The sequence below is a fragment of the Notamacropus eugenii genome, chromosome 2 (assembly GCF_028372415.1).
Source record: "Notamacropus eugenii isolate mMacEug1 chromosome 2, mMacEug1.pri_v2, whole genome shotgun sequence".
In the NCBI taxonomy this organism is placed as follows: domain Eukaryota; kingdom Metazoa; phylum Chordata; class Mammalia; order Diprotodontia; family Macropodidae; genus Notamacropus; species Notamacropus eugenii.
Window position 1 is genome coordinate 287,061,164 of NC_092873.1, and position 17,392 is coordinate 287,078,555.

Sequence of the window (17,392 nt, forward strand, 5' to 3'; positions counted from 1 at the left end):
TCAATAAAGTTGCAGGATATAAAACAGACTGACATAGATCATCCACATTTCTTTATATTACTACCATAGTCCAGCAGAACAATGGAATGCAGCTCCCTCTTTTTACTGAGGCATAGAGAGATCATGTGACTTGAATAGTCATACAGCTATGTAAGTATCTTCGCTTTAACTATAGTATTAAATACCTTGTCAGCTCAAATCTTTTTTTCTGCCATATTTCCTAGTTTATGAAACTTCAAGTAACGAGTATAATTTAGAAAAAAGTGATAAACCAAAACTTTTCACTAAAGTCTCTATACAAAAATAAAAATTTATTATACATACATTTTGGTTCTTAAGATAATACAAATGTTACAGCTGATCCTCATTATTCTCAATTCCATATTTGCAAATTTATCCACTCATTAAAATTAACTTTTAACCCTAAAATCAATACTGATGGTGTCTTCGCAGTCCTACACAGAGTGGCAAAGCATCTGAGTTGTCTGTTGCACACATTCTGAGCTGATGTTAAAGCGAGGCAACTCTTGGCCTTCTTAGTTCAGCTTTCATGATACTGTAACTGTAACCAAGGTCCTTTGCTCGGTCTATTTAGTGTCCATTTTTCACCTTTTTGTGCTTTTTGTTGATGAGTTGCTGTTTAAAATGGCCCTCAAACATCGTGCTGAAGAGTTGCCTTGTGTTTTTAAGTGCAAGGAGGCTGTGAAGCGCCTTTTGGAGAGAATACATGTGTTAGATAAGCTCTGTTCAGGCACCCGTGAGATAATGTTGCTGGCAGTGAGTTTAATGTTAATGAATCAACAATATGGTACCTCCAAAAGAAGGAAGAGGAAATTCGCCCATCTGTACGAAGTTACTCCATAAAGTAAATGTTGTGACCAGAAGCTCACAGGAACTTATCCCTGTATTTTCCTTAGAAGCAAAGGCTAATAACTTAGTGTGTGGGGGCTTCAGGAAACATGTAACTACCTCACTTGATGAGAATCAACTGTATTTCCTTAAAACTATTTCAAAAAGTTACAACCTACTCCCACAATGATTTTTCTGAAAGCATAAAAGTCATGATGTGCCTTAATCACAAAGGAAAACATAATGGAAAACAGTGGCTAAGAATACGCAAGCCTCAATTCTCCCCACCAACTAACTATATAGTCAAGTGATACATTCAACTTGTTTTTACAAAATCAGTCTCGTATAAGTGCATACATTCAGGAACAACAATTTGTCTTATATATCCCCAATGACACGAGTTTTAAAAAAAAAGATGAAGATTTTTAAAAAATGGCTTAGAAATATGATGCAATCAGCCAAAATCCTAGGAGCAGGTCTTGGCTTATGAAACAACCACAAACTGGTTATGGGGCTTAAGGGAACCATCATTAATGAACTATTCCTTTCAACTCCTTTCCATGTCCACAAGTCTATATACCAAAGTACATCTCAATATTTTTTATCAGATGTCTTCATGAAAAGGTGTGAAAATTTTTAAATCAATTATTTATGTAGCAAATGTCATTAACAAGGCCATAAGTGAGGAACCTGCAGCCTCAAGGCCACATGTGGCCCTCTTGAGTCCTCAAGTGCAGCCCCTGGATGGAATCTAAACTCCATAGAACAAATCCCCTTAATAAAAAGATTTGTTCTGTAAAACTTGGCCTTATTCAAAAATAAACAAAGTGTTCCTATGTTTGTAACCAAGATACAATAAAATCAAACTTAGGAATGAAAATTTTCTTTGAGCAAATATTTAAAGGAAAACATGAATAAAGTAAAATATTAACCATATCTACATGGGGAAGTAATGAAGGATTTGCAAACCCAAAGCATCATATGAACATGCTTTATAACAAAGGAAACTAGAGGTAAAGACCAGAGGCTGCGCCTGTGATTTCTTTGGTATAGAGAATTCTGAAACTCTTCTACTAATGAAGATCCAAAACTTCTCTACAAATATAGTTGGAGAGAGATACCTGGAGCACTGAGAAATTAAGTGACTTGCCCAGAGGTCACGTGTTAAGAAGTGGGACTTGAACTTGGGTCTCCCTGGCTCTAAGACCAGCTCTCTATCTACTACTCCATGCTGCCTCTCAGAAACAATTAACTGCATATCAAATTTTTCTAGTTAAGAGAATTTTTAAATCTGGAACCTGCTAAACTAATGTGCTTAAGATATAGGGCACCTGGTATTAAAAAAAACCTTAACCAACACACAAAAATTATAAATGATCTTCTGGGCAAAGTAAAAGACTCCTCTATGTATTTGTATCCTGCTAATTCAGTCTTAGTGGTCTATGGTGTGTGTACTGGTCAATAAAATAAAACCTTAATAATTCAGTAATGCGGGGTTATGACTATGCTGTACATCACCTATGAAAATACAGTTAATCCACTTACCTGGATCACACTTTTAGCAATCTCAACACAAGAGTTAACAAGAAGTAAACAAAAAAGATCACACTTATGACACTAGTTCTGCCAAAATTCACTCACTGTATTTTTGATTATTATTAGGTTGGAGTCTCTTGACTCTACATTAACTACAATGATAGACAAGTTTGGTTATTTGGTTTTCCCCTAGCAATTTTATTATGCCCTCACAGCATTATCAGAACAAGACCTGATTGTAAAGGCAGAAATAAAGAGAACTAGAATATATCATAAATCTGTTGGTCTGAGAGCAGTCAGCATCTGGGCAAATAGCTCTGGAGTCTCACATGGCCTAAAGGTTTCACTCACTGACTAGAGGTCTAATCTTGGAAAGTTTACGTTTAAGTCCCACTTGCCTGGTTATCTGAGAAAGTGTGGGAATACTTTGTGAAGAGCATTGCTTCCAAGAGCTAAGATAAATTTAGGTGCATTCAAGAGTAAATGTCAGTCTGAAAAACTAAGCCCACTCCTTGATAATGGACCAGAAGTGATGTTTGTCCCACTTAAGAAGAAATTAAACTCCTTACTTCAACCACCTGCATACAATGTGTTGTCAACTGTTCTCAGCTGTTCACTAAAGCCAATGAGGTGGGAGGGCATCTATTTGGCAATACTGTTACCCATTAGTTTTGCTCACTATATATACCTGAAAACTAATAAAACTATTTCTTTAAAAACATTCTATAATTATAACTCTTCACTAACTAATCAGAACTAGTGATGTTCATCAAACCATCACTAGTTCTGGTTAGTTAATGGATATTAATGAACATCCATTTTAGAATGTGAGGTGAGACCCGCCTCCAAAATGAAATTAAACTGTGAAAATGCCAAAGTACTAAAGGGAGGAAAAAGAAATTAAATGTAGTCATTATACCCACCTAGCCCCTACTTTTACAAAGTAAAACTTGCTATTTGATCTAGTAATTTCATTTCAGTCAGTCCTACTGGCACTTTCACAAAAATACCCAAACAGCCATATGGTATATAGAATGCTTGGTAAGAAAAATACTAAAAATAAAAACAAAAACCGAAACTCAACGCTAGACCTCACAACTTTCCCATTTGTCCATGGACTCTCCTCTTCTTAGCTAGGTTGGCTGTCTTCCTGATTCTTTTCCCATCTTCCAGTTAAGACAGTGGATGAGCTGTGGGTCCCAGACTGCGGAAGGCTGCTTCTGACTTCCTCTCTCAGTGTTCCCTCATTTGCTGGAAGCTCCCCTTCCTGACTCCCCGGGGTCTTCTGTTCACAGGATGGTTCTACTGAATGGTTTGTTTTACTGTCACTTTCTTTCACTTTGCTGTTTTCTGGCATTTCACAAACTTCTGTTTTTTTATCCGAAATAAGTGATTTCTGCTGTGAAATGTAGAATCCACACAAATTTTTAAAAATTAATTTAGCCTGGAGGATTAATAGTTACAGAGTTGAAGTTATAGAACGGAATAAATTTCACATTCCAAATACATACACTTTTGTGTCAAAAATAAGATTCTAATAAATATTGTTAAGGTTAGCTTAACCAAAACATTCGCAGTCAGGTACACATACACAGGTTAAGTGACATGCCCTCTACTGACAAGATTAAAACTTGAATTAGGTTCCAGAATTCTCCCAAATGAAGTCAATAATAAATGCAAGTAACTATTTTATTCAAACATTATGCACAAGGAAGCTTACCAATATTAGTGTCTAAGCCTTAAATTATTAATTAGCATAGGATTGTAAAATGTCATGGCTGAAAAAAATTTTGAGAATAAAAAAAATTTTTTGAAAGATTTAGTTCAAATCTTCCCTTTAGCAGAAAATAAGAAGCATTTCTACTTTAAAGATCTCAAGGAAAAAGATTACACAAACAACACCCACCCTCGCCCTTATGTTGCAAAGGCCTCCTAGGTTTTACAAAGGTGGAGAAAGATCCATCCCCTAAAAGAGTAAATAAATGTCCCCTCCCAATTGCCACTTAGGGATCCATAAAAAAATTTTAATCCTATATTTCCCCACAGTTAACAGGTAACACTATAGTGAGACTAATATAAAATCAGGAAGATTTTTTTTGCCTCCTTCCCATGCCCTTTTCTTCAAATAATCTTCTGAGGATGCTATCTACGTATAGTTCCCTGGGACTTCTGGAGCTATATCAGTGACTTTCAACTGTTTGCTTTCCAAAAGAGCACTTTTAGTTATATTTTAGGGTTTCAACAAAATTTCACATTAATTGTAGTCTCTAGCACCTACCTTTTTATAATCTTCAGTTCCTTATAGAAAGTAAAGTATTTAATATCAATTATCAACCTTTGCTCTTTCTGGAAGACTGGACTGACTTTAAATTTAAGAGGAGAAAATAATACCATTTTTTTGTGTCATAAAATACTTTAGTACAAAAGCTCTATTAGAAGGATTTAGACCTATAATGAAGAAACACCAAAATAAAACAGTTGCTGACTTACACAGGGTACCACCTTGGGAGGCTCTTCTGCCTTTGCATCTGGTATATCAAATGCCCGTAGTACTTCAGGGCTCCTGTTGCCAGTTAAGTCAACATATCTCTCTCTCAAAAAATCTCCTCTATACTCATCTGCTTTGCAATAAGGGTCTCGATCTTTCTGACAAACATGGCTCCGACAACAGAGATCAGCATCACCTGCTCCACCATGTCGCCTATAATCAATTTCCTCATGTGGTCTTCCTTTGCCTTGTTGGAGTGCCTGGCGAGGTTGTCTTTCAGAGTCTCTTAAATATCGCAATCCGCCAATGGATCTTCCTGCACCATAGCAGAAACCCTAATAACCAAAATATTATAACTACAAAATTATACATCCACACATATAAGTATACATATGTCCTAAAGTCTTTCATTTTAAATGTAGTATATAACAAACTAGGTTAAGTTTAAGTATTATTTAGGACGCCAGTTAAATTCACGTGCACTTTCAGTAATTTGATATGTAAAGATATAAATATCTTAAAATGGCAGTTTATTTATGAGAATCATATCCTTTGGGGAGTGGGAAAGAACCAGGGTATTGATTTAATTTATGAAGTCACTCAATAGTTAACAATGTTTCAATGAACTAGAAAATAATAATGTTGATAGCTAGTACGTATACAACCCTTCCTATGTGTCAGGTGCTTTATAATTATCATTTTATTTGCTCCTCACAACAACCTTGTGAGGGAGAAGTTATTATTATCTCTATTTTACAGTTGAGGAAACTGAGGCAAACAGAAGTCAAGTAACTTGCCTGAAGTCACAGAGTTAGAAAGTGACTTAAGTTATATCTGAACTCAAGTCTTCCTGATTCCAGATCCAGCATATGTCCCCTAGCTTCCATCAGTTAAACTGAAAGCTAGAAATTTAAACTGTGTTAAAAGCTATTCATGAATCACATTTCTGTGTATTATTTAGAGTTAGCTTCCATAAAGTATGCATTTAAAGTATACATTTAAGATTTTTTGTTTAAAATTATATACAGATATAGATAAAAGATAGACAGATAGATAGATAGACAGACAGACAGACAGACAGACAGACAGATAGATAGATAGATAGATAGACAGATACAGCCATAGCCCAGCACCCTATGTTCTGAGCATTTTCAAGGCCTTAAAAATGTCTCTTTTTCGCTCATGTACTCATCTAGAGTATCCTTTGAGAAACGATAAGATAGACAGATATAGGTGGGTGTGGGTGTGTGTGTATACGTACACACACACACACATATAAATAACTCACAACAAAATCTCTCCATGCATGTGTAAAATGAGCTCTGAGGCTCCTATACAAGCATACTGTATGTAGGGTGAACCAAAAGTCTTTGTGCAGTCTCAGTGGGGTATTAACCTTTAATAGCTTAAACCTTCTTTCTAACTCTAAAATTCTATGATTCTGCTTCTTTTATATGTGATAGAAATAAGTATAATAAGCAAAGTATTGTTTTAGAAAGCAGTGCTTGGTTTGTGTGTAAAATAAATTGCCCTTGCCCTTCCCTTTCCCCCACCAAGAGGAGAAGGTTCTATTTCCACCTGAATGTCCCACAGGCACCTCCAATTCAACAGAACTCAAACAGCAGCCCTCTTATCCCTCAACTTCCAAATTTCTCTGGAGGGCAACACTGTCTTCTAATCCCCTGAGTTTACAGCCTCAGCATCATCTTCACCCTTCCCCTTTCCCTCACCTATGGCTGCCAAGTCCTATAGTTTCTCCTTCCTCATACCTCTCTCTTTCCACCCATTCCTCCACTCACACAAGCACCCTTGTTCAAGCCCTCTCTGCCTCTCATCTAGATCACTGCAACAGTCTCCTAACCGGTGTCCCAGCCTCCAGTCACTTCCCAATCCAATACATTCTTCACACAGGTGCTAACAGAATCTTCTTAAAGCACAGATCTGACCTTATCCCTCTTCTACTCAAACTCCAAGGGTTTCCTATTTCCTCAGGAAGCAAATAAAACTACTGTTTGGAATTTTAAATCCTTTACAAGCTGACTCAAATTTAACTTCCCACTCTTATATTTTATTCCCCTCCATTTACTCTACAGTCCAGTCAAACTGGCTTTCTTACTATTCCCCATATATAACATTCAATCACTTTTCTCTTTGCATTGGCTGCCCCTCCTGCCTGGAATACCCTTCCCTCCTATCATCCACCTCCTAGGATCCCTAGCTTCCTTCAAGACTCAGCTCATGTGGCACAGCCAAGATGGTGGAGTAGAAAGATGGACCTGTTCTAGCTCTCCCCCATAGCCCATAAATTACCTATAAAAAATGACTCTAAACAAATTCTAGAGCAGTAGAAGCCACAAAATGACAGAGTGAAAGAGATTTCCAGCCCAGGGCAGCCTGGAAGGCCAACAGAAAAGGTCTATCACACTGGACTAGGAGTCGAGCGCAGCACACCCTTGGTTGTGCAGCATGGCAGGGACAAAACAAGCAGGCTTCAGGGTGCGGAATCACAGGCAGCAGCTATGGTTCCCAGCTATCTCAACTCATCAACCAACTTCAAAGGTCAGTAAGAAAGCTCTTTCACCTGGGTGAGAAGGGAGCAGGGTCCTGTCTTAGCCCCAGCCCCAGGCAGCCACAGTGTCCATTTTTGGAGCCCTTCACCTAAAGACCCTGGGAGAATCAAGCCACTGATCTCGGTCTCAGCCCTGGGGTGAGGAAGAGTGCTGGCATAGTGGAGCTGGTGGAGGCTTTGGAGAGGATCCTGGACAGAACAGCTTATGGTTATTACCTGACCACAGCACAGGCCAGAAGAGGAGTAAACTCCTCTCCCTTGATTGCACTACCTTGGAGGAACTGAGAATTTATAGGTCCCTAAAGTATACCCTCCACTGGACAAAAGTCTCAAAAGTCAAGTAACAAGCTGGGAAAATGCCCAAAAAAGAGAAAAAAAATAAGACTATAGAAGGTTACTTTCTTGGTGAACAGACATTTTCTTCTATCTTTTCAGATGAGGAAGAATAAAACATACCATCAGAGGAAGACATAAAAGTCAATGCTTCTCCATCATCCAAAACCTCCAAAAAAAAAAAAATATGCAACGGTTTCAGACCATAGAAGAGCTCAAAAAGGATTCTGAAAATCAAGTAAGGGAGGTGGAGGAAAAATTGGGAAGAGAAATGAGAGCAATGCAAGAAGATCATGAAAAGCGAGTCATCGACTTGCTAAAGGAGACTCAAAAAAATGCTGAAGAAAATAACACCTTTAAAAATAGACTGACCCAAATGGTAAAAGAGGTCCAAAAAGCCAATGAGGAGAAGAATACTTTAAAAAGCAGAATTAGCCAAACGGAAAAGGAGGTTCAAAAGCTCACTCAAGAACGTAATGTTTTAAAAATTAGAATAGAGCAGTTAGAAGCTAATGACTTTTTGAGAAACCAAGAAATTACAAAACAAAACCAAAAGAATGAAAAAATACAAGACAATGTGAACTATTTTACGGGAAAAACAACATGGAAAATAGATCCAGGAGAAACAATTTAAAAATTATGGGACTACCTGAAAGCTATGATCAAAAAAAGAGCCTCAACACCATCTTTCATGAAATTATCAAGGAAAAACTGCCCTGATATTCTAGAACCAGAGGGTAAAATAGAAATGGAAAGAATTCACCAATCACCACCTGAAAGAGATCCCAAAAGAAAAACTCTTAGGAATATTGTAGCCAGGCGGAGCCAAGATGGTGAAGTAGAAAGACGCACATACACACAGCTCCGAACCCACAAACCACAGAACGGCTAGAGGGGACCAACCCAGGGCGAATTCTGCACCCAGAGATCACGGAATATTGGAGCGAGGGAGATTTCTGTTCCAGAGAGACCTCCAAACCTCTCGCGGGGGGTCCTTCGCGCCGTGGACTGGGCGCTGGGACGGGGAGCAGAGGGCAGCCCTGCCGTGGCAGCGACACCGTGAGGAAAAGATCCAAGCGGGCTACGGGGATGGGATCTCCAGCGGCCACGCGGGTCCCTCCACCCACAGAGGTCCGTCGCGCTGCAGACACGGAGCCCAGCCCGGACCTGCGGCAGCGGAAAATAGAATCAGGAGAGACAATGTAAAAATTCTGGGACTACCTGAAAACCATGATCAAAAGAAGAGCCTAGACATCATCTTCCATGAAATTATCAAGGAAAACTGCCCTGAGATTCTAGAACCAGAGGGCAAAATAAATATTCAAGGAATCTGCAGAACACCGCATGAAAGAGATCCAAAAAGAGAAACTCCTAGGAGCATTGTGGCCAAATTACAGAATTCCCAGGTGAAAGAGAAAATATTGCAAGCAGCTAGAAAGAAACAATTCAAGTATTGTGGAAATACAATCAGGATAACACAAGATCTAGCTCCCTCTACATTAAGGGATCGAAGGGAATGGAATAGGATATTCCAGAAGTCAAAGGAACTAGGACTAAAACCAAGAATCACCTACCCAGCAAAACTGAATATAATACTTCAAGAGAAAAAATGGTCTTTCAATGAAATAGAGGATTTTCAAATTTTCCTGATGAAAAGACCAGAGCTAGAAAGAAAATTTGACTTTCTAACACAAGAATGAAGAGAACCATGAAAAGGTGAACAGCAAAGAGAAGTCATAAGGGACTTACTAAAGTTGAACTGTTTACATTCCTACATGGAAAGACAATATTTGTAACTCTTGAAACATTTCAGTATCTGGGTACTGGGTGGGAGTACACACACACACACATGCACACACGCACACATACATAGAGACAGAGTGCACAGAGTGAATTGAAGAGAATGGGATCATATCTTAAAAAAAAATGAAATCAAGCAGTGAGAGAGAAATATTGGGAGGAGAAAGGGAGAAGTTATATGGGGCAAATTATCTCTCATAAAAGAGGCAAGCAAAAGACTTATTAGTGGTGGGATAAAAACATGAGGTCTACTCTCATCACATTCCACTAAAGGAAAGAATATAATGCACACTCATTTTGATAGGAAAACCTATCTCATAATACAGGAGAGTGGGGGACAGGGACACAAGCAGGGTGGGGGGGAGGATGGAGGGGAGGGCATGGGGAGGAGAATGCAATCTGAGGTCGACACTCATGGGGAGGGAAAGGACCATAAGAAAATAGAAGTAATGGGGGACAGGATAGGATGGAGGGAAATATAGTTAGTCCTATACAACACAACTAGTATGGAAATCATTTGCAAAACTAAACAGATTTGGCCTATATTGAATTGCTTGTCTTCCAAGGGGAAGGGGTGGAGAGGGAGGGAGCTAAAGAAGTTGGAACTCAAAGTGTTAGGACCAAATGTAATGTTCTTACCACTGGGTAACAAGAAATACAGGTTAAGGGGTCAAGAAAGCTATCTGGCCCTACAGGACAAAAGAGAAGACGGAGACATGGACAGGGAGAGAGGATAGAGGAGAGAGCAGATTGGTCACAGGGGCAACTAGAATGCTTGGGTTTTGGCAGGGGGAGGGGATAAAAGGGGAGAAAATTTGTAACCCAAAATTTTGTGAAAATAAATGTTAAAAGTTAAATTAAAAAAAAAAAAGGAATATTGTAGCCAAATTCCAGAGTTCCCAGGTCAAAGAGAAAATATTGCAAGCAGCCACAAAGAAACAATTTTAGCATTGTGGAAATACAATCAGGATAACACAAGACCTAGCAGCTTCTACATTAAGGGATCTAAGGGCTTGGAATATGATATTCCAGAAGTCAAAGGAACTAGGATTAATACCAAGAATCACCTACCCAGCAAAACTGAGCATAATACTTAAGGGGAAAAAAATGGTCATTCAATGAAATAGAGGACTTTCAAGCATTCTTGATAAAAAGACCAGAGCTGAATAGAAAATTTGATTTTCAAACATAAGAATTAAGAGAAGCATGAAAAGGTAAATAGGAAAGAGAAATCATAAGGCACTTACTAAAGTTGAACTATTTACTTTCCTACGTGGAAAAATGATATTTGTAACTCTTGAAACTTTTCTCAGTTTTTGGGTAGAGGGATTATAAACATATAGACAGAGGGCACAGGGTGAGTTGAATAGGAGGGATGATATCTAAAAAAATAAAATTAAGGGGTGAGAGAGGAATATATTGGGAAGAGAAAAGGGAGAAATGGAATGGGGCAAATTGTCTCATAAAAAAGACAAGAAAAAGCTTTTTCAATGGAGGGGTAAAGGGGGGAGGGTGAGAGAGAAAAAGTGAAGCTTACTCTCATCACATTTGGCTTAAGGAGGGAATAACATGCACACTCAGTTTGGTATGAAAATGTATCTTACACTACAGGAAAGTAGGGGAGGAGATAAGTGGGGTGTGGGGTGGATGATAGAAGGGAGGGCAAATGGGAGGAGGGAGTAATTAGAAGTAAACACTTTTGGGGAGGGACAAGGTCAAAAGAGAGAACAGAATAAATGGGGGGGCAGGATAGGATGGAGGAAAATATAGTTAGTCCTTCACAATATGACTATTATGGAAGTCTTTTGCATAACAACACATATATAGCCTATATTGAATTGCTTGTCTTCTTAGTGGGGATGGGTGGAGAGGGAGGAAGGGAGAGAAGTTAGAACTCAAAAGTTTTAGGAATGAATGTTGAGAACTGTTTTTGCATGCAACTGAGAAATAAGAAATACAGGTAATGGGGTATAGAAATCTATCTTGCCCTACAAGAAAAGAGAGAAGATGGGGATAAGGGAAGGGAGGGGTGTGATAGAAGGGAGAGCACACTGGGGGAAGGGGTAATCAGAATGTCCAGTGCCTTGGAGTGGGGGGAGGGGAGAGATGGGGAGAAAATTTGGAACAGAACCTTGTGGAATGTTGAAAACTAAAAATAAATTAGAAAAAAAAGACAGCTCATTTAGACCTTCTGTATATATGAAGCCTTTCTTGACCCCCAGCTGCTAGTGCCTTCCCCACCCCCAAATTACCTTGTATCTATTTTATCTGTGCAAATATGTACACATCTTCACACCAACACACTTGCTACCTTCTTAGCTAGAGTGTAAACTCCTAAGAGCAGAAAACTGTACATATCACTTTTGTCTTCATATCGCTAGCACCCAGAGCAGGGAATGACACCCAGGTCACATAAGAAACGCTTGTTGATTGGCTGAATGATTTCATCTGTACCAACTTACCATGTTCAAATGGCTAGTTTGCAAGTAAAAGTCAGTAGAACTCATTTCTAAAACTTCAAAAAGCTACCTATAAAATTACTTGCTTTTAAGACAAAAATTCTAAGTGAATATACAAATGAGTCTAACCTACTTTTACTTTTTAGATTTTTTACTTATTCTAGACACTGCCTATCAAATTATACCGTTATGCAAACAAGACTAGTACAAATCTTTAGCATTGCTTATACTCTAAAAGCCTAAGTGGCAACAATGTCATATACTAACCAGGACAGCGAGAGCCATGATGACCAACACTGGAATATGAAGTATTACCGGTATTTCCTTCATAAGTGCCCTCACAAATTCACCAGCTCCTTGTCCAATATGCTTCAATGGTTCTGTTACAAAGTTGGTAAAAGTAACTGCCAATGCCTATAACAATAGATGTTCATTAGCAACATTATGTTTTTTCATCAATGAAAAATGTAAACAGAGTAAGTTAGAGTCACTGTGTACCTGTACTAAATCGGATGACCTTTGCTAATACTGCCACATGCAAAGCAGCATCATTGCAAAAATTATTTTGTTACTTGAAAATAGAGTGACCTTTAACCAGGTCAAAGCTTCCAGGTGGAAAGACTTTAAAACACTTGATAAATCTGTGATGACTACACAGGGACTCTTGACCCACTCTGAAAAAGTAATTTTTACAAAGTATATTCTATACCTTTGTTGGTGGAACCAACCAAATAGGGTTAACTAATAGCAGCTCATAATACTTTTGGCAAGAATCATCCCGAAACGTCCATGAACTTCTAAACCATTCTATTCAAGGGAAATAAAAGAGAAAAAGAAACTAAATTTTTAATAAATTAACAGATTTCACTATTTTCAATTGTTCCATTTTCATTTTACTCTTTCTTCATTTTCAGTTCTATATACTTTTTCAACAAGTTTCCCAATATTTCTAATCTTCTCATTTACAAGCATATTCTAAGTTTTGATATTTCTTAACCAAAAATGATTCAGAAGTCTCAATGTCAAACCACCAGTACTAGGGTAAAATAAGTGCAACACACACAATCAATAAGGCATGAGATAAGAATAATAATACAGTAATAAAATAATAAGAACCCTCTTATGAGAAAGGGGATGTGGTTCAAGAAGCAGTAGTGACAGTAAACCATAGGCTGTGCTGGATCAAGTCAAAATTCATCCGAAGGGCTTGACAGGAAGGAGATGCAAGGTTCACAGGAACAGTCCAAAGGCAAAAAACTCTGCACAGGAAGCATACACTATGGAAGATAAGGTTGGCATAAGGGGAAAAGTGGCTGGTTTCTTTGCCCAAGTTTTTTCTTTTATGGCAATGGAATACTAGCCATAAGCCCTGCTTCAGCAATAATATAGGCCTGAAAAAAAGACATTTTTCATCAAACTGGATGTATATAATTTTAAATGAGACATGCAGGGTATTAATTCACACTAATTTTTTCTAAACAGCTCATTTTAAATAAGAAAGTTCAGTCATTTCGGTCATGTATGACTCTGTGACTCTTTGGGGTTTTGTTTTGTTTTTTGGCAAAGACACGGGAGTGGTTTGCCATTTGCTTCTCAGTTCATTTTACAGATGAGGAAACTGAGGCACACAGGGTTAAGTGACTTGCTCAGAGTCATACAGCTGGATCTGAACTCAGGAAGATGAGTCTTTCTGACTCAGGTTCAGTACTCTATCCACTGCACCACCTAGCTGCCCCTTAGATAAGAATAGCACTCTTAAAATAAAGCAATTTTGTACTCATTTTGTAAAGAAATAGAGTTGTATTAAATTTAATTCCCATGACTATTTTCTAGTACAGTGGCTTTCAATACCTTGATTTGAAAAATCTGCTGAATTTGCCTTTACCAAAGTCTCAAATGTTAAACCATTCTTGACTTTAATCAATCTTCTAACACAAATAGTATATTTACAAGAATGTTTTTTCATGGTTTGACTATAATAAATTATTTCAGATAAAGAATTTGTATGTTGTAATACTGTGGTATTGCATCAGTACGAGCATTTCTTCCCTACTGATGCTGATCATAAACTCCTTCCTTTCTCCTGATATCACAAAGGTCAGTCCTCAACCCAACTAGAGGACATATTCAACACGGTAAAGTCCTTTCTCTAAGTTTTTTTTATTATCTTAATAATAGCATGTAGCTAGCAGGCAGGACTTCTACCTGTTGTTTTTCATGATCACTACAACTGGCTCACCTCCTTTTCCCACCATCATATCCATAATTAACTCTTCTTCTATGCCATTTTGTGCATGACAGTCACTGTGATTGAATGTTACACCTTATGTACACTCATGAATCTTTCCCTTACCATCTCACTTACTTGTAACTCTAGTTCTTTGGAGATCATGCTGTTCTATGACTTTCAGCCAAAGAGAACCAGCAGGAGAATTCTGATTGCTAAAGACAATGGTTTGTGTGGCATTAGTCAACCATCACTGAAAGTATTCCAAGTGAGTTCAATCTCTTCTTTTTGCTCAATTCTGGACCCAGATATATATTAATGGACTAACTCAACGGGTCACCCCTCTAGCTGTATGTCAGAGTTCAAGTAATATATAGTTTATTAACTTGATTTTTTTCAAGCTAGTTAATTAAAATAATCTTTGCATAGTAGTAAGCATAGTAGAAACAGCATTTGACTGAGCTCTCCCACTTACCAGCTGCAGACCTTCCTTGCTTTCTCCTGACATCACAATGATATCAGGGGAGCACTCTAGCTATTCATCTATCATCCCTCACCCTTTCCTGTTCAATTCCAAGTCCAACTCATTATCTACCTGTACTCTATGTCCCTAATATACATACCCATGGACAAGTTCTATAGTTCTCCATTCTTCATCCCCTTGGTCTTTCCTACATGGACAGTCAAGCCAAACTCTTTTGAGTGGTTATATATCTCTTCCAGAGGGCTCTGCAATGTTCCATGGCTTAGACCAGCACAATCACATTTAAATAGAAGTATTTGGAGGGCCTCACTATCTACAGAGAAACAATCTTTAACTTAGACTGTGCAAGCTGGATCTCTCCCATTAACCCATGAAATGAAGAAGAATTCTAGACATTTGCCAGTTCCAAATCTCAAAAAGAATTACTAAGAAACATTTACAAACTTAAAAAACTGATTCTGGCTTTTAGCAATTCCAACAAAATGACCATGATTCACATATCTTTCTCTCTGAAAAATGCTAAGGGAAACAGAGGTTCTCACCAAACAGGCCTCCAACCCAGTCCATCTTCTCAGCACAAACATTGTTTAATGGTTCCAATTTGGCAACTTCAGCCTGATGTTTTGCAAAGGCTAACTAATAAAGATAGATAGGAAAGTTTTTAACTGCTAGTGATAAAGATATCATTAATTAAGTAAACTTCCTAACACATTCCAATCAATTTTATTTCAAACACTCATTTCATCATTATAAATCCAAAGTAAGTTTTAAAAGAAATTCAAAGAAAAAAAGGTCTATTGCTAAAATAAAAACACTTGTTCTTCATTCACTCTAAGAACATATTTCAATTGCTCTTATGTATGATTTAAGATCACGAATCAGTGGTCACTATATGATTTTTTTTTTGGTGTTACCTATGTGACAAAGGTAAAAAAAAATGAAAATTTATTAAGAGAAAGCTCTGAAAACTAATTGGAAAAAAATCAACTAGGTCAACAATGTTTTAACTATTATTTTACATTACCTTATATAAATAGATCCAATTCCATCCAAAACTGACAAGGAAACTGATGAATAAAACACGTTTTAACTGAGTATACCAACGAATATATGTCCATAATTCAGTAGCTATTAACACAACAATGCACAACAAACACAGAAGTACCTAGAAAACAAAGGAAATGGAAATTTAAGCCACCGTTAAAGAAAGACTTCCCTACCCTCAATATCTTATGGTTCACAAAGTGAAAAATGTTAACATCACCCAACTGCCTGTCTACTTGAGATATACACCTGGATATTGTCTCCAAAACAATTCAAACTCAATATATGTTAATCAATTAAAGAACATACATTTATTAAGTACCTACTGTGAATAAGATACTATGCTAGGCAGTGGGAACACAAATGCAGAAAATACAATAATTCCTATCCTGAAAAAGGTTACATTCCAATGAAGACAAGTATACACGCATATACACATATATATTCATATGTATATTTGTGTATGTGTATGTATACATATAAAGAAAGTGAACAAATGCAAACAAATACAAAGTAGTTAAATTCAATAGAGTTTAGGAGGGAAAGATTCAGCAGATTAGGTAGGGCAAGAAAGGCTTCATGTACAAGGTCAAGTCTGAGTTGTGTTGAGAGAAGAAAAAGACTCTGAAGTGGAGGTGAGAAGGAAGGACATTCCAGGCAAGGAAGGCAACCAGTACAAAAACACATAAATAGGAGATGTATCATAGTATATGAGGAAGAGGACTGCAGAGTACAGGAAGAGTAATGATGTACAATGGGGCTGGAATGACAGGTTGAATCAGGCTGTAAAGGGATTTATAAACTAAACAGAGAAGTTTATATTTTCTCTTAGAAGCAACAGTCATTAGAGTTTATTGAGTAGGAGAGAAACGTGATCAGTTCTACACTTAAGGACAATTACTGCTTTAGAAGCAGTATGTAGAATGGACTGAAGAGGTGAGAGAACTGAGGCTAGGAGACCAAGTAGGAGGTTGGCGTGATAATCTAGGCCTGAACTAAGGTGGTAGCTGTATGACTCAAGATGAGTAAACAAATGAGATGTAGTAAAAGTAGAAATGGGAAATTTTGGCAAATGACTGGATATGTGAGGTAAGGGAGAGTAAGTAGTCAAGGATAATGCTAAGGTTAAGAAGCTAAGAAAACAGAAGAATGGTGCCTTTCACAGAAATAGGGAAGTCTATGGGGGTGGAGGGTAAAGAGTGGAATAATGAGTTTGGTTTAGGGTATGCTGAATTTGAGATGTTTCTGGGACATCCAGTTTAAAATATTCAATAGGTAATAATGTACAATAAACAACTAGTAATATGGAGCTAAAGCTAAGGGAGGAGACTGGGGCTGGGTATATAAATCTGTCAGTCAATAACAGAGAGATACTTAAGCCCCAGTCACTGTAGTTTGATGATGTTACAGAGAGACTATAGATGAAGGACAAAACTCTGAGGAACACACAGTTAGGGTGAACCAGCAAGGGAGATAAGAGTGGTCAGGTAGGCAGAAGGAGAACCAGGAGAATTATGTTATGAAAACAGGGAGGAGAAAATACCCATGAGGAGAGTGTGGTCAACAGCATCAAATGCAACAGAGAAGTCAAGAAGGATAAGGG

General features: G+C 37.8%; 1 protein-coding gene across 10 annotated transcripts in view; it reads right to left on the reverse strand.

Moving 5' to 3' along the window:
* Positions 1-290: 290 nt before the first annotated feature.
* The window catches only part of CLCC1 (chloride channel CLIC like 1), a 32,136-nt gene continuing 15,034 nt past the window's right edge, over positions 291-17,392 (reverse strand). For 3 of the 10 annotated variants that reach the window (XM_072644210.1, XM_072644211.1, XM_072644212.1), the window contains 7 exons: positions 15,770-15,910; positions 15,288-15,381; positions 12,744-12,841; positions 12,302-12,448; positions 8,679-8,942; positions 4,876-5,208; positions 291-3,784 (listed from right to left, as the gene is read on the reverse strand). In XM_072644210.1, the coding sequence (XP_072500311.1) occupies positions 3,515-3,784; positions 4,876-5,208; positions 8,679-8,942; positions 12,302-12,448; positions 12,744-12,841; positions 15,288-15,381; positions 15,770-15,910 (1,347 nt within the window). In that variant the 3' untranslated portion in view covers positions 291-3,514. The remainder of the gene's footprint in view (positions 3,785-4,875; positions 5,209-8,678; positions 8,943-12,301; positions 12,449-12,743; positions 12,842-15,287; positions 15,382-15,769; positions 15,911-17,392) is intronic. The other 7 variants (XM_072644214.1, XM_072644215.1, XM_072644219.1 and 4 more) reach the window with 5 other exon arrangements.